Source organism: Cynocephalus volans, chromosome 16, assembly GCF_027409185.1.
Source record: "Cynocephalus volans isolate mCynVol1 chromosome 16, mCynVol1.pri, whole genome shotgun sequence".
Taxonomy (NCBI): Eukaryota; Metazoa; Chordata; class Mammalia; order Dermoptera; family Cynocephalidae; genus Cynocephalus; species Cynocephalus volans.
The window spans coordinates 4387133-4413497 of NC_084475.1; the positions used below are offsets into that span (position 1 = coordinate 4387133).

General features: G+C 43.1%; 1 protein-coding gene across 2 annotated transcripts in view; it reads right to left on the reverse strand.

Annotated features, from left to right (window-relative positions):
* The window catches only part of PRKCA (protein kinase C alpha), a 428415-nt gene that overhangs the window by 75541 nt on the left and 326509 nt on the right, over positions 1-26365 (reverse strand). For both annotated transcript variants that reach the window (XM_063080317.1, XM_063080316.1), the window contains exons 6-8: positions 23261-23417; positions 22090-22224; positions 21578-21674 (exon numbers count right to left, since the gene is read on the reverse strand). In XM_063080317.1, coding sequence (XP_062936387.1) covers positions 21578-21674; positions 22090-22224; positions 23261-23417 — 389 coding nt within the window. The remainder of the gene's footprint in view (positions 1-21577; positions 21675-22089; positions 22225-23260; positions 23418-26365) is intronic.

Genomic DNA, 26365 nt, shown 5'->3' on the forward strand with positions numbered 1-26365 from the left:
TTACGTCTAAGGTAAATGTATTTACCTGCACCCACTGCAATGTTACTTAAGAGGGATTGAGTGTTTCAGAAGAAAACCACAAAGGAACTGGGAAAGAATTTTCAATGGTACCGTTAATGGAGTGTGGCCAGTGTATTTCTACTCAGTAACTGGGCGGTGGGTTACAATAATGCTACCTAACGGGCATTTTAGCCTCCTGAGCAGCACAGTTGGACTAAATAAAATGCCCACAGTTCTCTGGCTAAATAATTTTTCATATGCACCAAGAATGCTGCCACTGGAGAGCCTTTGCACTTTCTGCTTCCTCTGACCCAGATGGCAGGGACTCCCTTCCTTCCACCTCTGCTCAAGTGACACTTTAACCCCAAGGCCTCTCCACTCGCCCTGCTGACATTGTCTCCCATCATCCCCTTCCTTGGTTTCTGTCCACTCATGCTTTTCTCCCTCCCTATTCTACTTTTCTCTACATGTTTATCTTTCTCCCTCCTCTGGAATGAGCACAGGGACTTTGTCTACTTCATCCACTGGCTTATCTCCAGGCTTAGGACAGTGTCTGGGGCATAGTGGTCCTCAAAGACCTGCAAAATGAATGAATGAATTCATTGGAAAGGCAATTACTTTTTGTATAACATTTCTTAAAAGGCAGAGTTATTGTTTTAAAATAATTTCTACAACAATACTGCTGCTTGTTATAAAACAAATATACGCTCATTTTAGAAAATCTAACAGGCACAGATAAGTTTTTTAAAAAGAAAAAAATTTAAGATACCTACAATTTTATCACCCAGAAATTTTGTTTCTTTTTATATTATAAGCACTCTTCTACCACATGATTTTAGTGTCTGTATGTTATCCCATTATGTGGCTTTATTGTAGTTTATCTAACCATTCCACTTATTTTTGGACATCTAGGTTTTTCCCAAACTGTTTTGAATAAAGCACAGATGAACAATTTTGTGATCCAAATTTCTTTTTTTTTTTTTTTCAAAAGATGACCGGTAAGGGGATCTCAACCCTTGGCTTGGTGTTGTCAGCACCACGCTCAGCCAGTGAGCAAACCGGCCGTCCCTATATAGGATCCGAACCTGTGGCCTTGGTGTTATCAGCACCACACTCTACCGAGTGAGCCACGGGCCGACCTTGTGATCCAAATTTCTATATGCATCCTTGAACTCAGCAGAATACATACCCAAATGTGGAACTGCCAGGTCAAGAGGTATAGCTATATCAAGGCCGGGGACACCCACTGCACAAATACACAATGATAGGCATTTTAATCTGACCATGGAAAGTCAAAGAAGAGGAAGCCCCAAGAACCAAAGCAGCCTAATTTCTGAAGGCAGCATCTTGATTTCGTTTAGGTTATGTGTCTAATTTTGTGATGGCATTTCTAACAGTACTTCCTTCTCAGATTTGGCTTTGTATATGTGTTTTATATTTAGATGTTAAAATAAAAACACATATTCACTTCTGCAATATGGAGAGCAGTCTTGGGAGGTGCTATAGTCTGAATGTTTGTGTCCCCCCAAAATTCACATGTTGAAATCCTCACCTCCCAAGGTGATGACATTAGGAGATAGGGAATTTGAGAGGTGATTAGGTCATGAGGGTGGAGCCCTCATGAATGGGATTAGTGCAATTATAAAAAAGGCCTGAAAGAGACCCCTCTTCCTTTCCACCATGCGAGGACCCAGTGAGAAGATGCCGTCTATGAACCAGAAAGTGGGTCCTCACCAGGCACTGAGTCTGCCTGCACCTTTATCTTGGACTTCTCAACCTCCAGAACTGTGAAAAATAAATTCATGTGGTTTGTAAGCCACTCAGTTTATTGCAGTTTTTTACAGCAGCCAGAATGGACTAAGACAGAAGGGATGTTAATTTGTATAGAGAGTCTAACAGCAATCCTTAGGTAAGAAAATCCTCCAAGTCACCCCACTTCCTTCTGACTACATTTCATTCATTGAACAATCCAATCCACAACTCCAACTTGGAGGCCAGGGCAATTCCTCCCACACAACTGTGTCACCACCAGCCAATTAGAGTCCCCCCCATTCTCCTCCAGAGTTGGGTGTCACAGGTGACCAGCAATCACGGGTGCACATCATTCCTTCACCTGCTGGCAACTGCAGGGAGCTCCTCAGGACCACAGACTGTCAGCCACAGAGGGGTCGTTGGGGAGGGCTGACCTACCTACAATGCAGATGAAGACACTGAGGCGCTGAGGTCTACGGAGCTAACCTCACTACCTCCAGCCGCTGAACCGGGTCATGGTAGTGCTGGGGGGAGGAAGAGAAGGGTGCTACTTTCCTCTCCACAGTCCTTGAAACAGGACCCAGGATCAGCCCACAGGGGATCATTCCTATGTGCTAAGGGTTGCCCCATCTGGGATGTAATCCTTTACCAACAGCAGAAGAGGGACATTTTAGAATTTGAGAGAAACTTGGTGATAAACTCACCAGGCTAGCCCACATTACAGATGAGGAGACTGAGGCCAGAGGGGCTCAGTGATGTGTTTAAATCAATTTTCCTCTCTGGGCTCTGAATCCAGAGCTCTGGTCTTTGAATTTAGTGCTCTTCCTTCTACATCAAGGGTCAGCCAACTTCTTCTGAATAGGTCCAGATAATAAATATCTAGCTTTGCAGGCCAAATACTGTCTCTGTCATGACTATCCAACTTTGCCATTGTAGCTTAAAAACTGCAATAGTGAATGAGTAAAGGAGTGTAGCTGTGTTCCAATAAAACCTCATTTATAAAGACAGGGAGCAGCTGGGATCTGGTCCATGGCCTGTAGTTTGTTTACGCTTGCCTTATATCATGTAGGTTATCAAACCATTCATCTTCATTTGCCATTAGATTTAAATCAAATATCTCTATCTCCTTACTAACCTATGAGAACAGCAACAAATAAGAACATGAAGTGCACTTGAATGAAATTATTTTTCAGTCCCTCCACAACACATGAGGTGCTGACTAGGACAGGAAAAAGAAGTTTGGCAGCCAAACAACGTTGTGAGGGAAGCAGTTATTCAGCAGAGCAAAAATGTAAGGGAAACACATGAAGTCATTCTCTTAATGAGAAATACTTTTATGGACACATCCACTTAGGCTGTTGTCACTGTTGAAATGAAGCCACAGGAAACTAGCAGGTGTCTGTTGTCATGGCAACTGAGCCATACTTGAAGCAGAAACGTGGTACCTAAGACGCATTAGCACACTGCCCGATGTGGAAAACGCAAGGTGCCTGGTTCTCTTTCTACCAAGAAATGTACACCTCTAGTGTCCTGGTGTGTCATTTCCTTTTACAGCCAACCTATTTTCCCCACATTTCACAGATCTGTCAATTGATTACTGACATATCCAGTAGGCTGGCTAATTCTGAAGTTCTACTTGTCTTGCCTGCTAAACATGTCCTGGGAAGGCTGCTGACCCTGCACCTAGCTCTCCCCAATTGCTAAGAGTCCAAACTTACGTGAGGATCCTGGGATCCCCAAAGGATCCTGTTCTGAGGATCTCCGAAAACTTACCCTAAATTTTTCCACCTGCAAAGATGCAGTCTTTCTCCCAGCAGGGAGCTGACGCACACCTGTGTCTGATGCCCACCTTAGAAGCAGCCCTAATGTGAGCAGATAAGGCCAAGACATATGGTTAGAGTATTTGTGGCACTTCTTAGTTTTTTGAAACATATTCCTTTTCTTGCTAGGAACGCTCCCTGCTGGGACCAGCACAACACTGGCTTCATGAGTCAGCTGTGCCAGGGTCAGGAGGCACATGAGCTCACAGATGCTATCAAAGTGAACAGTTTTCCAGACTGTCAGCATTATTGCTTAGAGGTTGGGACTGCTTCTCTGCTGCAAGGAAAGCAGAGTAGATGGGAAATGGGTTGGGGCCCCAGCAGGCAAGGACAGACCAAAGGAGCCATCCAGACCAGAGAAATTCTTGACTTCGTGCCTTTTCAGTACCCTGATGATTCCCTAAAACTAAGGAGCAACTGAGGGCATAAAGTGTTGAGTTCATCTTTATGTGCATTAAAAAGTAGAGATCCAGGCATAAGTTCACTGCTATCTTCTGCATAAGGGTTTTCATGGAATCTTTTATCTGTAAATCTTTACTGCCCTCTTGTGGTATTTATTTTCTAAAACAACTGCATTTCGACTGGGATCTTTCAGCAGAAATATGCCTAAAGTTCACTACTCTGGCCTACAGAGGTGAGGTCCCAATAAGTGCTGCAAAGTGGCACAAACAAAACACAAAACTGTACTTTCCAAGCTACACCTTTATAAAAGATGATCCAAATTGCTAATGTGAGCTCTGTGACTTTGCAAAATGCCAGTGGAACTACAGAGTGCCTACTGCCTACTGATGCCAGAAAGAGGGTTTCAGGATCTCTGGGTGCTTTATTTCTAGAAAACAACAAAACCCCAAACATTTCTCTGTCTCCTGAATCTTTCCAAATGCTCAAATGGGCCCAGACTATGTAAGTCATAGATCCAGGAAGAGGTGGGGGCAGGAGGCCATGAGGGCTGCATGGGGCCCTGGAGAGGTCCGAGAGAGCCACTCTGTTTATCTTAAAGTAGAAACAAAGAACAATCTGGAAAATAGTGAGAAATGATGATAGTCACTTGAGAGCCAAATTCAATGAAAAAGCCACTACTGGGGAAATTCAATTGGAGCTAAATGAGCACAGCATGGCAGCTCCTGAAATCAACAAATGAAAAACACACCCAAGCCAAAATGTGCAATAAAGCCCAGATCCCCAGGGAAGAAGGTTCCAGACAATTCCCTCCATGGCTGTGCAGCTGCTGCAAGACAGATGAGCAGGATGACTTGGCACCTAGCAAAAGAGACTTGAACCTGCATCCTCACAGATGTAAAAACAAACCAAAAAGATGATCCCATCCCAGAAATGCTGGATACAGTACTCATTTTAAAATTTTTATAAAATGCCTCTAACTAACAGGAGCAGGCAGAGCCAACTGCCATTAAATTTAGCACAAAATTTCCGTAATTGTTGACTTCAATTTATCTTCACTGAGTGTTTTTAAAACACATCAGTTATTAAAAATGAGGGACCTAGTTATAGTTCAGTGGGACACCTGCTTCCAAGGCTGACGGCAGCTGCACTGTTCTGGGCTGTTCTCTGCGCCCTGGGGCAATTAGCTCACGGGCAAGCTTGGGGGCACTGAGAATGGTGAAGATCACAGGATGTGTAGTCCACCCAATGTGGACTGCAATACTAGTTAGGGTAATGTTAACTTCTCTGAGGCCTCAGTTTCTTCATCTGTAAAGTGGACTGAAGTTCGCTCCCTCCCTGCAGTGATGCTCAGTTGCTGGCAGTTTCTCGACAGGCATTGGCTGCTGCCAGTTAGCAGCATCAAAAGAGAGATTCTTCCTCAAGAGGAGAGGAGATGAAGCAAAGGGGTCGTGAGACCCCTCACAAGGGGACAGGAGTTTCCCAGGAGCCCCCAGGGGACTGGGATGTGGCTGAGCAGCCCAGCTGTTTGCTCTTAAGAGTTGGTCTCCGGGGAGGAGGGGGACCTTAAGAAGGAGCTTTGTGGGTAGACAGGAGTGGGTGTTTCCTGCCTGTCTCCATTGGTGAGCACAGGCCTGGGGACACAAAGGGCTACTGAGGTCAGGGACATTTTTCCTTTCCACGTGGTATATACAGCCTAGCACTCTGGCCTCATGAGACCTGGCAGCTTGGGGGGCCGTGGGAGGTTGAGGCGTGGATTCACTAGGTGGCATTCTCTCCGCAGGAAGCGGCAAGGGGAAGTGGCTGAGATGCTGGTAGCCTCAAGGGCAGAGGGACTCAAATTGGAGAGGAAGGTGTGCAGGCAGATGGCTTCAGTGATACATGAGATACTCCTGAGGTTTCCTGCACATGGGTGAGCCTTGGAAGTGAACTGCAGTCTTGTGTCGGAAGGCCAGGAAGGAGCCAGTAAAATCTTAACACAATTACCATGACCCATGGGAACCCACAGGCTGCTGGGGCCTGGGGAAATGTGGATTACAAAAGAAACACCCCTAGTAAGAAATGAGAAAAAAAAAAGAAAAAGAAAAAAGAAACGAGACTGTGGCCATGCCTGTCGCCCCACCCCCAGGTCATCAGTTCTGTGCAAATCTGGCTGCCCACCCACAGCCAGCCAGCCGTTGTGAGTCGGGACCTTCCTGCATGTTTCTTTCCAGCCTGTCAACAGAGAGAAATGGTCCCTGGGGGCTAGCCATGGACTGACGCTGACAAATCTATTTTCAGAAAAAGACACAAGGTGAAGATTAGCTCACAACCAAGCGAGCGAGGTCACTCTGCAAAGGGGTGCAAGGGAGCGATGGGCTCCATCCTCACTGATGGGGTCAGGGCGAATGTCCAACATACAGGTGACATTTTCTTTCTGAGGTAGAATAATTTGCATCTTTTGTCCTAAGACCCAGAACGAAAGGCACCGGAAACATCTACCACGTGCACCAACATGTGTGAGGTCAGAAGGTGAGCTACACAGCCCCAGGCAGCACAGCCAGGGAATGGTGGAGCTGGGATTTGAACCCCGGCACTTCTTCACTACCCTGACATCCTTGACACGATGAGGCACAGCCCTTACAAGACAGCTCATCACTGGAGTTGGGAAGAGCCATGATTTACCTGCAGAGAGGGAACCAGAAAGGTGAAGGCTGCCTTGCCCAAATCTGTTTTTCTCCCCTCCCCCCTCAGTTCCCTTTTCACATCAGAGTTTTACACGAGCACCCAGATTTTCTACATGTTGTGAAATACAGCTATAATCCCCATATGATTTCTCCTGGAATAACAAAGTTTCTAACACAATAACAAGGATGAAGACACATCATGCAGGCATGTCACGCCATGCAGGCAAGAGGTTTGGGTCATGATTAGGGTTCAAGGACCCAAATGTGAGTTCATTTCATCAGAGTGGAGGTGTCCTCCGAAAAAGCAAGGTATAAGATGATGGGTGATTTATTTGTGGTTAAACAGGAACCGTCTCCACCTCCTGGATGTTACTCTGAGAACGCAGGGGGTTTTCCTCTGAGGGAAGACACTGCCCGGTGGCCCAGTGTGTTCACGCATGGCTGACTTCTGGCGCTGCTTCTCCAAAGCAAACATACCGCACTGTGTCACGGGGTTTAAAACACAAACAATGGGGGCAGTGACAACAGAAATCTTGAAAAGTGAAAATTTTCACACTCAATAGTTATCACACTCTGCAAGACTAGTGAAACCCGAAGGAGCATTTTTTTCTTTCCCATTTCCAATATCTCTCGGTCACTAATCTCCTGTGGTCCCTCTGGGGACACATCTGTAGTGTGAGTTCTAGAGATGAGAAACTCTAAAACTACCTAAGGACCATGCCTAGCTTCTTTAGGACCATGTTTTTAAAATAAAGTATTATACTTCTATGTTGATTCTAGCTTGGGGTGGAGGGTGGGGTTTTTCCCCCTTGCAAATTCTTCGCTCAAGTATTTGAGTGTTTAAATTTTCTGGTTTGTTCCCATATGAATATATGGTAACACTCTGGGGCTGATTTCAACGATTAACAAAGGCAATAGCTGAGGGCACAGCTGCTACATGGCCCTGCCCACCCCCCCAGAAGAGAGTGGCATTGTCAGAAATGACAATAATAGACCGGGTTTTTAAAATAATTTACATGCAAGTTGCAAAATTCCACTGGATTGTCTGGGGATAGGATGGTTGATTAGGTTGCAACAACTGAGTCGGGAAAAAATTTAAAAATGAGAAAAAGATGAAACACTGTGAGAAGTATTAAGCCAGGCATTAAGAACATCAGAACAATTTGATGAATTCAGCCCAGGATATATGACACTATATCTCCATATACACACACCACGTAGTGTAAGTACACCCTACTGACGGCATGCTAATATAGATGGATGCCTGTATAAAACTGAAAATGAGTCTCAACTCACACATGATTAAAATACATCTACTAATAGAAAGAAAGGAAATGACTGTCATTTAAAGATGCAGTCCTTCTGTTGGTTTGATGCTTTCAAAATGGAGTTGAAAGTTTCAGTATTTCCTTGGTAAATTTTTAAACTAACCTAATCTGAAAAGGCAGGGAGACTGGTATATTCTCTGGATTATCAGGGGCCATGGCCGCTTGGAAAGGAGCACACAGACTAAGACACATGTAGGCATGAGATTGCAGCTACCGGAACTCACAGTGAATCCTTAAGGGTGGAAAACATGGCTGTAGGCTCAGGCTCAGGAGCCACAAAAAAAACATTAACCCCAGTTTTTGTGGAAGGAAAGGTGGAAGAGGACAGAGTGGAGGAAGAACTACCTTTAGGAAGTGGACATGACATCCCTGTAATAGACAGAAGAGGAAGAAAAACTGCTAGGTTAGTAGGGGAAATGCTGCATACAGGAAAACAATTAGCACCATGAGAAAAATAAGAGTACAACGCACCACAGGTTCCACTTACAGAGCAGCCAAGCATAGGCGACAGACAGTTACTGTTACTGTGAAACACGGCAGCAGGGTCGGATGAGAGGAGGCCAGGCGAAGCCTCAGGTGTGCACCGCTCCAGGGAGGCTCACCAGCTGCGGGTCTGATTTGGCCCTTGGATGGGGAGGAACTAAGTCCTTCCTGTTGTTTGAAGAGTGAAAGGCCTGAAACCAAGCCAGAACCTTTTTCTCTTCTCCCTTGGGCCATTTATGTGACATGGTCTCCCATCAAACAACTCTGCTATATTCAGACATGTTCTGCCATATGATGGGGTCATGGGGTATTTGGTGAGTCCACGTGTGTGAGGTAGTACACAGCTAGGTACTGATAATTTTATACACAGATTACCATTCTACAAAAAAATAGAATAAGACCAAACCCACTTACCATGAAAACTATTTGTAACAAAATTTATTTTTTCTTGATGATTTAGAAGGCTCTTCAGTATCTTGAAGTGCCCAAGATTACTGGTGAAAAATAAGTTGGTGGGGTAGTGGGTTAACCAAGTTCTTGTTGACTGAATGCCAAGTAACCTTGTTTTGCTCTTCTGGCATACTTTCTTTCACCTTTCAACTTCTGTCTAAAAAACTCATGACTGGATAACTTTACTTTCTCAACTGCTAATGCGAAAAGAGTAAGTGGAAACCATCTTAACAGGGAATTCTATGCAAGAAGTCATGGGCGTAATCTCACAAGTTCATACACAGTATGAGAAGGCTTCTGAAAAAGAATTTGAGAAAGAGGCTCTGAACCAAAAACCCACAGCCTGAATGGATCATAACAGCCCTGAACCTGAACAGAGGAGATCATAGGCACACAGACTATACTTTGTACTTGTGAGGCTTTGTCTACTAAAATGGGAAACCGGTCAAATCATAAATTTTACAACTCTTTTAACAGGTACAGATTATCTTCTATGACATTTATAATTATGGACATTTGAGTCAGTAACCACAAATCTATTTATAATTGTTCTCAAAATAGGCCATTTTATCCCAACCCCGAAAGCTCTATTTTGGGCTAGAGATCTTATTCCACATCAAGATTAAAGGAAACAATAGCAACAAAAACATTCTTATTGGAATCTTGCTGCTGGAAAGAACCTTAGAGGAAATCCAATCTGGCATTTCTCCTGCACCTTTCTGATAGGGTTGCCCAATCTTTGCCTGAATACCTCTAGGTATAGAAGGCTCTGGATTGACTGAGATGCCCTGAGAAGTACATGGCATGACTTTACGAGGTTCTCACCTAGAGGAAAAGGCAAAAACCCACCAGCAGAGACACCTCGATACAACTGCTGTACAGCTTCACAGACTTCCAGCAGCCATTGGGCAGTTACTCAGACTCAAATGGATCTAGAAAGAACTCCAAAGCTATTTCATGCTTCAACATAACAAACCAACTCAAATTTCCTTCTGGTGGGGGGGGGGTAGGATCATAGGAAAGGCTTACAAAGTGAATCAGCCCAGATTCCCACAGCATCTCTCCCTCTGCACATCTGCAAGAGCCCCAAGGGAACACATCCTGGACCACACGCCTGTATGCCTGGGTGGTAAATGTGGAAGTAAAATACCTTTGCTCAAAGTCAAGGCAGCACATGCCAGGAAGCTGCATTGCTGCTCAATGTTAACCACTGAGTTTGCAAATGCTGAAGACATGACAGCCACTGAATTCACTGATTTTCTGAGCAATGACACTCTGACTGTACGTGGTTGGTCTAGGAAGTGCCACTATCACCTGTACATCAAGGCAATGGTCTTAAAGGGCAAAGAGACCTCATCCATGAAAACAAAAACCAGAATAAGACATCCATGAGCCACAAGTTCTTGGACTTCATTTTGGAAGCCACCATTTGAATTCTCGGAGGACTCTGTGGTCCTAAGCCCTTTAATGCCACGTCACATCAGGTGAGCTATAATCCTTTCAGCAATGATACCTGATCAGTCTCAAGAGCTGGAGACACTGGTGTCTGGACAACGAACTGACTTGTGGCCTGAGTCAGATACCTGCTCATCGAGGTTAGCTACTGTCTAGGAGACAGGATGTGGGCTAAGAAGAAAGTTCTGCTTCCCCTCCACTGTGAGGCTCAGATATTATCCAGAAAGTGGAAATAAGGTAAAAGGTCTCAGATTCCCTATTATTACTTCCCAGTGTTCTTAAGAACAAGGTTCTGTCCTAACTCTATCCCAGGGATAGTGCTCGACACAGAGTAGACCTAGCACCCGTCAGCTTTAAATTTCCAGAACTACAGATTTCTGGAATGACAAAAAGTATGGGAAAGGAGCTAGTCCATCTCCAAGTATGACCAGATTCATCACACATGTGGGTTTTACCCAACTGCTGTAGGGATTTAGGTAAGTGAGGGGAGGGATATTCTCCAGGCTCCTGAATGATCTCTCCTCTGACGACTTCTAACCACTTTTGTAGACATGTTGATTCAGAAATCCTCCATTTGGCTGTCAAGGAAATCCAGGGGAAAGGTGGAGTCCTACTGGGCCTGATGTTTGGATGCTCACGTATTCAGAGGGCCCAAGGTTCCTACTCTGGAAATAAGAAGCTGACAAATAGTACAGGTGTCCACCAAGTGAGAAATCTTTAGTTTGCACAATTAGATCAATTATAACAGGCTTGAGGATTACATAAAGGTATGTGTAGGATTGAAGAGCTTGGGACTGAGGGGAGTGAAGAAGAGAAAGTCTCTCCGAAGGAGCGTAAGTAAGTCCTGAGATGCAGGAATGAGCATGGTGGACATGTAGAAGGGAGTCGGAGAAGCAGGTGTCACAGGGAAGTGCATGGGGGAAGGGACAGGGGAGGAGAGAGAAGCATTGTCCTGGACAGGAGATCTGGGTCCTGCTCCTAACTAGCTGGAGTAAGTCCCTGCTGTGCTTTTATTTTCTCATCAACGAAGATGATTTTAAACATCCCTCCCAGTTCAAATACTCTATTATTCCATTAATCCAGGGGTCAGTAAGCTTTTTCTGTAAAAGAACAGGCAGCACATATTTTAGGCTTTGTGGCCTATCATACAGTCTCTTGCAGCGACTCAACTCTGCATTGACAGCACCTGTAGACAGTACATGAATGAATGAAAGTGACTGTGTTAATAAAACTATTTATGGACACTGAAATTTGGGTCTTATCTAATTTTCATATCTTCTAAATACTACCCTTCTTGGATTTTTTTCGACCATTAAAAAATATGACAACCATTTTTAGCTCATGGGCCGTATAAAAGCAGCTGGCCGGGTATGCGTCGCAGCTCACTGATCCCTATATGTAATGTGGATACTGGGGGTGACGGTCTGTCCTCACTACCTTCACGACCACTGGAGACTGAATTTGCTTACTCATTAGTCGAGAGGTTTCATCTTCTTGACCAGCATTTCTGAAACTTTAATGGGCACAGAAATCACCTGGGAATCTTGTTAAAATGCAGATTCTGACTCAGTAAAAGGCTAGGATGGGATCTAAGATTCTATTCTGCATTTTGATTTACTCATTAAAAACGTTTTTTGGTTTTTTTTTTTTTTTTTTTTTTTTGGCAACTAGCCAGTACAGGGATTGAACCCTGAACCTTGGTGTTATCAGCACCATGCTCTACTCAACTGAGCTAACTGGCCGGCCTTCGTTCTGCACTTTTAATCAGTTCCCAGATGCTGCTGGTCCACAAATCACACCTGGAGTTGCAAGGATCTACAGCCCAGGCCAGTGACCATTTCCTCTTTCAGGGAGTTCAGAGTCCTTGGGACTGACCTCTCTAGGGACCCCCCAATCCTAATTCTCTGTAGGACACATTCCTTGGGGAAAAACAGCAAACAGTATTATGTGTGGTGTCACCCTTGTTCTACGCTTTTTAATTTTAGGGGGCTTTAACTTCCTCTTAGGTGCTTGAGATAGAGCCATAAAGACCCTTGTCAATGCACAGTCACTGTGTTCATGTTAGAGTCAATGGACATTGGCTCTGCCTCCCCTCCTTACAATTCCTTTAAAAAGAAAGAATCCTTGGTACCTGAAAATCCCCCGTGGGTACGGGGCATGGGTATACGTGGATAGCTGCTTATAACATTTAATATTAGGCTTGCCCTGTTTCTTCAACCAGCAACATTCACCCACAAGGCCACCCCCATAACTGTAGACATAAGGCTTTTTATGTCATTTCAGGAATTCATCAGGACGGAAAAGACAACTGGAATGTATGATCTTTTTTTGGTTTCCCAACAAAATTATTTCCCCAAGATAAATTAAACTGAAAACATGTTGCTGATGCTATAATATAAATGCATTCACAGACTAATCAGAAATTCTGTGCTGCTGTTCTCAGAGGCTTTCTTTGAGTTTGCATAGTTGAGTGGCAGTGTTAAGCTCTGTTGACAATGATCTAATGAATGTGTGAAAATGATTTCCACTACTAAACCTTATCCTAGTTCAGTTTAAGACTTTCCTTCTAAGACAAAGCTGAAGTTCAAACATTAAAATATCTCTCTTTCAACTAATGTGCATTTTATAGATATTTTTTCCCTTAACATCACACAGTTCAAAAAGTAAGCAAGCTATTTAGGGACATAAAAACAAAAAACAAAAAACAAAAAACAAAAAGAGCAGAATCCATATTGGGGCACAAAGATTTTCTGTTTTGTATCTAAAAGGTCATCTGAAAGTTCTCAGGTTTCCATAGTAACAGTGGCAAGGCTGATCAGATCAACAAATAGCTACAATTTATCTGAGCGTTTCCAATGAACTACTTTTTTCTCCCTCCCAATCTGGAAAAGAACATTCTGAATTAGAAAAGGTCTTCAAAGACAATAAGCTTTTGGAAAATCCAATTTTGATAATAGTAAAGAAAAAAGAAAAACTCTTGCTTGCTCTTTCTGCATGTAACCTAGCAGCAGCATCTCATTTATGCCGATTTGAATACATTAAAAACAGCAGTAATTGGATCGTATTAATTTGTTAATCAGTAAGAGGGTTAATCGCCAAACGTTTTCCTTGTGTAAATAAAAGTAGGTATACGTGTGATCTGAAAGCAATCTCCAGTCTCCAGGGTGATCCTTTCTGTAGTTTCTGAACCTATATCACAATCCTTACAAAGCAGCTAATTCATGATCACTGATTTTATTTTGGTTTGTTTTAGTTTAGACCCTAGTATGGTTTTGGATGGTAACAAATACAAAAACTGTGACGGCACACACATCATATATTTTTTGCATGAAATTTAAGTAATCCAGACATTACCAGGGAATCCAGTTTTGACAGAAGCCATTGTTAAGCTAGCTTCAGATTCTCCCTGTACCCCCCCCAGGTTAACATGTTTTACTATGCAGTCAGAATATGTATGAACACACAACTGTAAGCCTTAATAAATTGACTCATATACCAACTAATGCAATCAATATAAAATAATTATTAATGAGATATTTTACATTCTTTTCACCTTATTGAGTCTTTGAAATCTGGTGTGTACTGTACACTTACATCATGTCTGTTTAGACTGGCTACATTTAAGGGCTCATGTGACCAGTAACTACCAAATCAGATAGCACAGCCCTAGAGGATTTTCAAGATAAGAGAAAATGCAGCTATTTAATTTTTGGAATTTATGATTATGTGATTACATGGCTGATAATGTGTTCAAATCCTGAGACGTGGACAGGCTTGGTTCCTCTGGGCTGACCTATCCAATGGGTAGAAGAATTTCTAGGCTTCCTTGACCATCTGAGGGGAGAGGCTGGGTGTGAAGTCAATTGCAAAGGATGATGGTGATCTATGACTGGGGGAACTAGACTTATCATGAGGGGGTCAATTTGAGGTTCTGGAGCAGAGCACAGATGCTTATGGCCAGGAGTAAGGCCAAGGTGGCATTAGCAATCATAGGGCAAGCAAAGAAGGCAGGTCCCTCAGATGGGCCGATGCTCCCAATCAAGTAAGCACTCAAGTTCCAACAACCTTCAACAGCCTCCGTGTGCCAGGTGCCATGAGAATGTGGGTCAAGCAGAGATGGACTGGGAAGCCTGTCTACTGAAAACATCACGGAGACAGAAGAATTAGAGTTAAGCTGCAGGATCTAGAAAGCTGTGACTGTTGGAACAACCAATGCACTGGTCTGTTCTAAGGAATGATTCCTTGACAACAATTTCTATGCTCAAAATAGATTTCTGATAATGCTCTTTCCTCTCCATAACGCCTCATTTGCACAGATATATAGCTTCAGAGTTTATAACTTTTCATAAATATGTCAAACCCAAACTTAAGTAATGTCTATTTCATATAATCATCTATTATAAAAGTGAAAAAATAGTTATGGCTAAAATTTATTAAGCACTTACTATATGCCAGGTACTAGTCTAAGCAATTTACATTACATGAACTATTTTGTTTATTCACCACTATACTAATGAGGAATAAATGAACTAATTTAATCCTTACAGTAATCCTATGCAGTAGGTACTATCATTATCCCCATTTCACAAAGTTTAAGAAACCATCAGCTAGGAAGCGGTAGAGCAGGGATGTGAATCATGGCTAACTATTATATTCTTTCCAGAATACGATGCTGACAGATGGAGTTATGTGCCCAAGATCATCCAAGTGGGATGTAGAAGAGGCCAGATTTGAACCCAGCAGCCTGGTTCCGGGACTGAGGCTTCTAATCACTGCGTAGTACCACTTCTCATATGGAGTGGCATAGCATGCTTGGCACGGAAAATGCCCGGTGCCCAGGAGTCATCACCCCATGCACATTGTTACCACTGCTATCACCACTGTCCCATCAATGCCACACTTCCTGCTCCCCAGAAGGGACAGACAGGATGGGAGGTGGTACTCAAAACTGGACTTCAAGAGCAGTTGCCATATTTTGCACTTAATCATAACTTTTTTCCTTTATAGAACTTCAAAGATATTTCCCTTTAGAGAGCTCATACAAGTTTTAAGTGACACTGCAATTTAAATAAATTCATCTTGTTTTCTTGGGTCCTTATACTCAAGAGTTATTTCTGATATATCATCTGTCAGCTTTCTAATGGACATCATTTTTCATTGTATTCTGACAACAGAAATATTCCAAGAGAAAGCCCAAAGTGTGCTGCCCTTAGCCGTCTTCATTCTGCTACCGATGTGTATGTTTGGCATTTAATTTTTTTTTAATATTAGATTTTAACTTACCCTGGAGTGCAGCACGGTGGGTAGCAAAAGTTACTGTTGTAGTAAGAAGAGAAAAAGGCTGAGGTGCTTCGAGCTTATTATTTTGCTCAATTTTTTTTTAATAATGTACAATAAATAATGAAAACAATGAAAAGCCTGGATAATTGGGCAGAATAGAGTGGTGTCATCTCATTTAAGGAAAGCTACTTGACTTTTTTAGATTAGAATCTCCATTAACTGTTAACAATGTGTGGAGGAGATAAGCAACCCCACAGGTAGAAATGAGCTCATTTAAAGTCCATTTGCAGCTAAAAAGCCATCAAATACAAATTGGAAGTAGTAATAGTGATACTGGAGCAAAATGATAAAGTTCAGGTCTTATTTCCTTAAATATCAAAATCTGAAATGCAAAGAACAGAGAAGGGGTCTTCACCAACTGTCCTGAGGAACTGGGGGCCAGATCTCCCGCTCAGGTTATTTGCCCTTCTGGCTTGATGTCCTCTAGGTAGCAGGACTGGGAAAGAGAGTCTGGAGTGGAAAAACTGCCCTGGGCAAGAGGGGCCAAGCCTCAGGAGGTCAAGGTGGAGGATGGAATAACTCTGGGGAAGGGAAGTGGCCAGCTCCAAGGGAAAGCCTAGAAACTGGTCCCAGAACTCATGTCTTCTCCTTCCCTACCTTGCCTCCCATTTTCTTGATCCTAGAACAATTCCAATCCTGGTGGTAGATGTGGCCCTAAAAGTCTCAGGGAAAGAATCAACTGACTGATAAACAGAGTACAAAAATGCTGAAGCTAACAACCATGGAAACGGAACCGCAAATGATGTTAAGAATAAGAATGTCTGAAAATGTTTTAGATAAGTGAAAGATGTGGTTGGAAGATCCCTTTCCCCCCCACCCCCCCAGCTGGAAAGCTGAATGTAGCACGTAACTCCCTGGGCATAGCTCAAGATGTGAATGATGCAGATCTCAGATTTTGTGAAAGACTGAAAGGGCAACATCATGCCAACCAAAGGATTGGACTCTCATGGGAATGGAATCAGTAAGAATTCAACTGTGTCATCTCTGCTGTTCACCTAATCATTTCTCTAATGAATGACTAGCTGTGACTATCATTGTGGTTACACTTGTGCTCATTCTTGGTGTGGCTTTTATCAGACATCTTTCCGATGTGCTTGCTTTTGAGTCTTTAATTGGGACCTTAAACCAAATGATTGAATTGAGAAGTGTCACTATAAGCTGATTTCTCATTGTGGGATTATATTTACTTCCCTAACAACACTGTTTTGCTCAGAGGTTATCGAATACATTCCCAGACACACAAAGTCCCAAAGTTACAGACACACTGTGTTCCAGAAATCCATCTGAATGTAAATTAGGATATATTTTCCCATAAAAACAATGTTATAAATGGTGATAAGATTCTCACCAATATGCCTCTATTTCATATTATGGCTGGACTACAAGGACATAGAACATGCCCACTATTTGGAGCATGATTTCAACAAGAAAATTCATTCTCTTTCAGGGAAACTTCAGAAGTTAAAACAAAAAAAGGGTGCCCTCTATAACCCAGTTTCTGAGGTAAATTAAACTGATAATGATGATTGTAAGAGCTAACATTTGAACAGTAAGTATGCTTTTGGGACTTTTCTATGGACTACTTAACTTAATCTTTAAGATAATACTATTAAGTAAATACTGCTATTATTCCCATTTACAGTTAGGACACTGAGGTACAGAACCTCACATGGTTAATAAGTGGCAAAACCAGGATGTGATTCTAACGTCCCTGGGCTAACCCAGAAATCGGCAAACCATGGCCCACAGGCCATATCGGTCTGCCACTTGTTTTGTAAAGCACAGTTTATTGGAACATACCATGCTCATTTGTTTACGTATTGTCTGGGGCTGCTTTTGTGCTGCAATGGCAGAGCCGAGTATTACAACAGATTCTATGGCCTGCAAAGCCTGAAGTATTTATTATCTGGCCCTTTACCGAAAAAGTTTGCTGAGCCAGAGCTAAACCATCCTCTGGACTGCCTCTAAGGGCAGACAGACCCCCTCCGCACTCTGGCCGTGAGCCTCATCAGATGAGCAGCAGAGACACAGAGGTCACAGCAAACAACAGCAATCCTAGTTGTCTTCAACAGTGACGGCAGGTTCAGGGAATCACTCACCAATCAGCACTGGGTGTTATAATGTGTTTACTTCTCAATGAGCTCCTTGCTTTGTTCCCAAAGAGAGCTGAAGCAAGGCCCACAGGTACAGAACATGAGCTCCACAGAAAGCAGGAGCGGTTTGCTTTGTTCACTGCTGGAATCTTGCTTATTGAACAAATGAAAAATATATAACTTATAAATCAGGGACCACGTGTACTTTATTTGAAGACAAACATGGAACAGATTACAGTCCCACAGACGCACTGCTGGTGAATACTTTCCTCAAGGTTCTGGTTTCTTTTGTCTTTTAGGCTTGATGAAGTGCTCTGGCAGAATCTGCATTAGAGAGTAAAGTCATTTCCAACCACCCTGCGATTTTCCTTGGCTCCCAAGAGCTTCACTCGCTGATCATTCTGTTTGCCAAGATTCTAGAATCAACCATTTAAATCTGAAACATTTTCCATCTAATTATCAGATGAATGCTAATGCAGGGGAAGCGTTGTAAATGCTCATTTTTTGATTTTTTCTTTCATCAGACTGAATGACTTCTGATTTCTGGGGAAGGATTTCAAAACCACATTTAGTTAACTCTTTCTAGAAAACAGAGCTGGACAGGAAAAGAATAACCCAAAAGACTAGACACAGTGAGGTGCCACTGAGATGCCTGTTCCTAAAAGGACTGACCATCATGCTGTGTTTCATTCAATAATGATTGGCCATTGAACTTAAAAATATTGTATTCAGCTGAATCAAACTGTTAGCAGAGGATGGAAAAGTATCTATGAACAAGTAGGCAGAGAAGAAAGGACTAATGTGATGGGAAGCAAGTCAGAACGGCAATTATACGGAGAGAAAGAATACTGAGACGGGAGCCCGTAGACACTGGGAAGCCATCATCCTGAGGCTAGAGGCTGAGAGGGAGGAAACGGGGTGGGAAAGGAAGTTCCCCAGTTGCACCCTGATGCCAACTGGCACCCTGTTCGAAGAGAATGGCTGCCACCCAGAACTGCTCAAATGTGGACACCATCCTTTCTGCCCTGGCACACAGCTTCCCAACAGCTTGGCACCAGGGAAGGATTTCAACTTTCACTTTTATAGGCCTCAACAAAATACCATTATGTGCTTGAACCCCTGCCCAATATCAGATCTGAATATTCCACTTAAAAATGCAGCAGGGCAGTTGTCATAAAATTCTCAGCATCTTTTGCAACCATCATCTAGTGGCTTTCTGCCCAGTCTCTTGCAGTTGTGTTTTTAAAATGCTCTAAGTAAATGAGCTAATATAATTGGAGTAAAATCCAGAAGCTAAAAGATGTTTAAAGAAAAAGGTGGCCTGTGGTTCCTGTAGGTGCTCCGAGCACAGACTTCAGGGGCTGGATAGCAGGGGCTCAGCTCCCTGCTGCCTCCACCCCTCCCCGCTGATACTCATGGCCTTGGGCTAGCTCTACTGCAAGGTCCACAGCTCTCCCAGGAGACAACAGTGACCAGCAACACACACACAGCCTCTGACCAGCCTGTGACCATTCTAAAATGAAAGGCTTTGCTTCTGCCCACAAGCCCTCTGACCTGTATTTAAAATGTTTTTATTTTTTATTTTGGAACTCTGACTTTCATAAAAAGCTGGGCTCACTGCCCAGAAGAACAGGAAGTTTACTCACCAGGAAGCCATGGAAACACAGCATAAAAAGAAGGCTGACATTTCTCCATCAGCAAAGCTAAGTCTCGGACATTACTGAGAGTGACACACCATGATGCCCAACACCGCTCCTCCTGCAAATGTATCCTGTACCCGCGGTTCCTGACCTAGGGATTGCTAATGGCCTACTCGAGGGCATGAAATTCAGTAGAGCTCTCTTCAGCTCCTCAGGTTTCTCCTCTGCCTGAGACAGCTGAGTAATTAATGGTGGCATGTGTAACTCTCTCTAGAAGGATCCATCCATTACAAAGGTTGTGTGACATTGGGGGCTCAAGGAAGCCTTCCTGTCCAGTGTTCCAGGTCTGCGTCCTTAGCTGTGGGGTATGGGTGGAAGCAGATGATAAGGCAAGTGAAAAAAATAAAGACAAACAGAAAAAGAGCTATGTCTGGGATAGATAATTGAAGCTACCCAAAACCTCGACTTTCATCTTTGTACTTAAATTCCTCTAAATATTATAAGGCCTCATTGGAAAGAACCATATACTTCCCACTATATATGTGTGTGTGTACATGCGTGTGTATTTAAATATATATTTATATATAAAATCATAATGTATAATTACTTACATATAATTTTTTCTTTTTATTATTTTTTCTCTCCTACATTTTTTAAGAGCAGAGATTGCAAGCTGGTTCTCACTGGTTGAATCCTACCTGTGTCTAAAACAATAGACGTGTGTTTGCCCTATGCAGAATTCTCAGTTCTAATTAGCTGCCAACATTAAAAAAAAATTAGAAAATGTCATATAAACACCTGGAGTTTTGGCTTTTCTAGAAGAACGAAGATCTGGCTGCATGAGGCCTGCACTTGTGCAAGGAAATAATCAACTGGTCCTGAGTAGCAGTGGCTGACACCTTTAGGCAGGATTCGAGTACACCAGCTCACCCCAGTCTCCACCACTCCCTATTGTCTCATCAACCCTGAGGCCAGCTGTTAGTTGCCATTTATTTATATCAGCTGTGACTTACTTATTTCACTCATCTGTGCTCCCAAGGGCATCCAACCTTAGAGCCCCTGCTGGTAAGGACTTGCCACCAACATCCACTTTAACCAAACATTGGTATAACAAAATAATTTGAACAACTTTATGTTTTACATCCTTTGGAATTCATTCTATCTGGATATGACCTTTGTGTTTCTTTGGGAACAAGAGAAGGAAAACAAGATCATTAGAATCCCATTAGTGTCAATATTTTAGTAACATTTCAGCGTCTATACACACGTGCGTGTGCATGTGTATTTGTTTATGATGAGGAAATTCTAGGGAATCCTAATTAGTCTGAAGAAGTGAAAGATTCAAAAAGGAATCAACCAGTTACACAGACTGAAGAGGCTCTTATATGGATCCCTCCAAAAGCCAAAATGCAGGGTGATTACAGAAGTTGTGCTTGGAACATAAGGTAGGTGTTTAGAAAAAAGAATGCTCATTAAAATGTGAGATGTCTGGTAAGAAAAGAGAAGGGATAGAAGGAGAATAGATAGAGAGAAGCAAGAAGGAACAGAAAAAGGAGGGAGAAAGAAGACAGATGAATCTGGGACAGAAAGCAAACACAGGTAAAGTAACTAAAGACAAAGAGGCTGGCCTTTCCTAAAGATCTGGAGCAAAAATAAAGAAATCCCAAACAAAGGAATATTTGTTTAAGCTGGTTTCTTAGAACAAAATTAGAAACCTTTTGCTTTCCATAGGAGAAGAAAAAAAATCAGATGCCGGCACGATAGCTAATTACACTCAAACCACCTCCCCCAGAAAATGCAAAAATGACTTCCTCCTTTCTGGAGGAGCACAAGCTCTTCTTTGTCAGAAGGATCCTGTGCTCAAAACCTGCCTGTCTCCCCAGTAATGCACAAACCAATTTCTTATGCAGAAATCAACCTTGCACTTATTTATGGGATATTTCCAATTTCCATTCTCCAAATGATAACAGACATAGAACATCGACAGCTTCTAAGGAAAGAGATTACACAACATTTATGCTTTTAAATAAAAAGATGATTAACATTTAAATTACTTTTTGCCTTTCAATGGTGTGACCACCAAAATCTGGCCCTTCCTGAAGTTACGCTGTACAAAGGAAGTGTTTTCAGTAATTTTGTTGCTATCCTTACCTCGAATTTCTGCCTGAGCTCCATGTTTCCTTCTTCGTCCCCTTCTGGAATGGGTACATTGTAGTACTCACCTTCCTCTTGGTTAAGCAACTTGTACCTTTCAGAGACACAGGAGAGGAGAGTTAACTGCACTGTGCTGGCACCACCCCAAGTCCAGCAGCTCTTCTCCTTAAACCTCTAGACCAGCTGTTCTGTGAAATGCATCTTATGGAAAGTCTACAGCCACAATATTAGACATTCAACTGACATTTTATTTTATTTTTTCCTGACTGGTAAGGGGATCGCAACCCTCGGCATGGTGTTGTCTGTGCCACACTCAGCCAGCAAGCACACCAGCCATCCCTATATAGGATCTGAACCCACAGCCTTGGCACTACCAGTGCCGCACTCTCCCGAGTGAGCCATGGGGCCGGCCCTTCAACTGACATTTTAGAGACTTATGTGGACTTGTTTTCAGAACCTCTAAATGGCTTAATATTTTGGAACATACTTAATTTCAGGGGCTTCCTTACCACCCACTGGCTGGCATCTTCATTAGCTCTGAAACTCCAAAAGAAAGCGATCCCATGAAGTCATTCCTTGTTGTTCGATCCCAGTCCCAGATTTCTACAGACAGTCGACGGTCTTTGTCTGAAGGTTTTAATTTGCTACGAAACACACACACACACACACAAGGTTATCTTGATCCTGGTTTCTTGGGAGACACCACATGCTCATGATCTGAGCCTGAGGCAGAGAAACAGTATGTTCAGTTCTTTTCCTGTGCCAATGAAGTATCAGCCCCTTTCTCTGGCAACTAAAGCTCTAGACTAGGGGTTGGCAAACTACCACTCGTGGGCCAAATCTGGCCCACTGCTTGTTTTTATAAATAAAGTTTTATTAGAACGTAGCCACAGCCATTTGTTTACATATTATCTCTGGCTGCTTTGGCACTAAAACTTCAGAGCTGTATAGGTGCAATAGAGACCGTATGACCCACAAGTCTAAAACATACACTATCTGGCCCTTTACAGAGCAAAGCTCTGTTTACAATAGAGCTTTCTGTTTGCCCACAGACAAACTGCTTCCTGGGTATTCATCTACAAGGAGGACCACTTGCGTGTGCTCAGCTGCCATCAGTGCTTTCTCACTCCTGACTTATTTATTCCTCCTTCCCATTCCCTCCTTGTTCTTCCCCTTCCACCACCTCTACCTCTGAAGTCCTGGCAATCCTTCAAGGCCCACTTTAAATGTCACCTTTCCAGAATGTTTTCCCTAGTTGAAAGTGAGAATAATCTTCCCATTTCAGTGGCAACAACACTTTTTATATTACTCAGCTATTGTTTTAAAAATTGTTAAATTCTCTCCTTACACCCTTCCCTCAAAAGAACCTAAGTGCATCAAGAAGTGGGACACACCTTACATGTTCCTATATCATTTGTAACACCTTAAGCAAAATTTTTTGTACAGAATAGGTGATGATAATAATTTGGGGCCTTCAATATGCAACTATCGATAAACTGAGTTACTATCCATCAAATACAGGTGGTAACAGGTACCTCCCTACCAGCAGACTGAGAAGGTCACAGGAATGAAGACACATTTAAAGACATTTAGAATGAACTTCCCTTGTTATCTCTGACAATGAGGTGGGCAGTTGCATGGTTTATAGGGAGGGAATTTGATCGAGAAGAGATCACTTACAACGTAAAGGATTCATTCCACTGGGGGTTTAGCGTGGAGCGAATGGTTTTGGTTTTCTGTTTGCTTTCATTCTTGGGATCAGGAATAAGTTTCAGCTTCACATAAGGATCTGAAAGTCCATTTGGATCCATAGGGATTAGATTTTTTGCATCTCGTACTGTGAAGAGAGAAGGAAGCAAATGTTACAAAAAGAAAACTGACCACATTGCCTAGTGTTCTGTCAATACCAAGCTGAATAAAAGAGACATCAAGAAGGTGTTTAAGGGGAGGGAACGTGAGAGTGAAATACCTCTGACACTCAATACGGGAAAAGCTACCCGCCACCATCACTGGCGGAGGTAATGGACATTGTGTGGGCCCTTGTGGTCGAGCTTGAGACCCAGCACCAGCCTGGACCAACAGCATCATTGACATCCAGGCACCCATTAGAAATTCAGAAACCACCCCAAACCTGTTGAAACAGAATCCACATTTTAACATGATTCCCAGGTGATGTTTACAGCTCTCCAGGAGAAATGGTGCCCCTCTCCCATCTAAGCAACCAGCTCAACCTGGTCCACGGTGCTGTCCGATGCACTTGAGCTCCTAGAAGGTGTCATCTCTTTTCTTTGTAAAGGCCAGTGGTTTCCAACCCTGGCTGTACATTGGAATCACTTGGGGAGGGGGGCTAAAAATTCCAATGCTCAGAATTACATTAGAATACCTGAGGGTGTATGGCCCAAGTACTGGCTTTTAAAAGCTCCCCAGGTGATTCTATTGTGCAGCAGGGGCAAGAGCCACTGGTATACAGTTGTGGTTCAGCATTGTTACCCAGTGTGTAGGTCCATGGACCAGCAGCACCTGCATCACCTGGGAACTCATTAGACACGCAGAATCTCAGGCCCCACCTCCAAATTACTAACTCAGAATCCTCACTTTAACAGACACCAGCAATACACCTCTACCAGCCCAGTGGTTCTCACACGGGTGCCTGGACTAGCAGAATCGGCATCACTACCTGAATCAGAACTCTGGGGCTGGGATCTAGTGAGCCATTACCAAGCCTCCAGGTGATTCTGATGTATGTAAAGGCCGGAGAACCACAGAGCTAGCCAATCAGCACAGGTGATCAGCACAGTTTGATTGTTAAGAATGACAAGAAATTTAGAAGGTGCCGGGGTTGGCAGTGGGCAGGGATATAGGAGGGGATGGAAAAATGATAAAGATGTTGGGTCTTTGGACACAAATGAGGGGGTGCAGCCCTAAGAGAAGACAAGCGTTGTCATATTAGTCTGTGGCCCCACTGTGTGTTGACTCCTGACAGCCAATACCCTTACATCCTCCTTACCTGGCAGTTAAGGTCTTATTCCAATGGTCTGAGAGGGGGCATGGTGGCTCAGGTGTGCTAGCCACAGAAGCCAACTAAGCACAAGTTCCTCATACTCCATTTGTGCCTTCCAAGTATCTCTTCCCATAAGACAACATCTAACCTCAGCCAGCTGGGGGCGTGGACAGAACATAAACAATCACAGGCTCTGCAGCTCAGCAGAGCAACTTTCAAATCCTGCCTCTTCACCGTGTAACCCTGAGCATTTTGAGGGTTAAAGTCCCTGACCCTCTGTATCTTCATCTAAAAAACTGGGGCATAATTCTCATGGTATAGGATTGTTGGGTGGATTAAATAAAATCATGCATATAAAGTACCTTACATAGTTGTGGGCTTGGAAAATAAAACAAACAAAAAACATGATGTGAGTGCACACTATGCCTCAGGCATGATGTTTTACACTCATCTGACTGATCATTTTGAAGTCTCCAGTGAGGATGGAGGTCCCCAGGGGACTTGGCCACTTGAGACCTCACCAAGCTAATGCAGAAGGTTTTAATGCAATGCAGAAGGTCCAGCTTCCAAAACACTAACGCTGAGTATCACAAAAAGATGAAAAATTTGAGCATAAAAATGGAGCTTTCCTGTGAGGAATTAAAAAGGAGCCAAAAGTGTCCCTCTGATTAAACACCGGAATGAGAATCAGACACTTTCTAAAAGGCAGAAAATGCCCTGGAATATCTAACACTGAAGGCTGCAGAAGGTGACAACCCAGATAAACTAATGAAGAACCTTATCAAGGCCACCAGGAGTTCCCAGGCTGCCTCCTGCCAGCTGTAGAATTATTACGGGTGCTGGCTGTTACATCTTTAATTTATAGTCCTGACAGCCAGCACACACCAAATCATTTAAGGCTGATGTCTTCTTAATGGTGATAAGTTAAAATCTTGATGGGATTTAAAGCTGTGGGCTTCCTACTGAGTGAAATTCTATCATTTAAGCTGACAGTGAAAAGAGGTATCAATTCCAAATGTCACTGAAGCAGACAGCGGGTCCAAATTTCACTTCCTTATTGCAGCAGAGAACAGCCTACCTGACGTGGGACTCATCGTGGGCCAAGACACCTGAATCAGGATTACAGGCAACTAACTTGGGGCCCCATCTGCTCAAAATGTGGGCTCTGGGTCCAGGCTGCCTGTGTTCAGGATCTGCCACTTCATGGTTATGGGCAAGATATTTCAATTCCCTGTGCCTCGGTTTCCTCATCTGGAAGACTGTAGCTCCCTCATATGTCAAGATTATATAGGTTCATACATGTAAAAGGCTTAGAGCATTGATAGGTATACAGTAAGAGCCCAATAATGATCATCATTCTTGTTAATACAAGTTACTGGCAGAGAACAAAATCCGAAAGACTTAGATGTTCAGGAACTGGACTGGCACCTTATGAATTGGCAAGCAGATGCCGTGGGAACAGTATGATGTGGAAATTTTCTAACGTGGTTGCAACTGTGTGGTTTCAACATGTCTTAAAATAAGATGCAGTGCTGGAGGGAATGGTTGTAGGGAAGTTGGAAGGGGGAAGCCAGGAAACAGAAAAGAGCAAAATTAAAGAGAGGATGTGGATGAGAAGTAGGGCTAGAGACAAGAGAGAGAAACAAGGGAAAGACGTAATCAAGATGTGGGATGAAGGGCAGTGGGCATGATGGCCCAACACAGGTGGGCAGCAGTTCTCAACCTCAGCTGAAAACACCTGGGATGTTTTAGTCCAATACTAATGCTGGGCATCACCCCCGGGA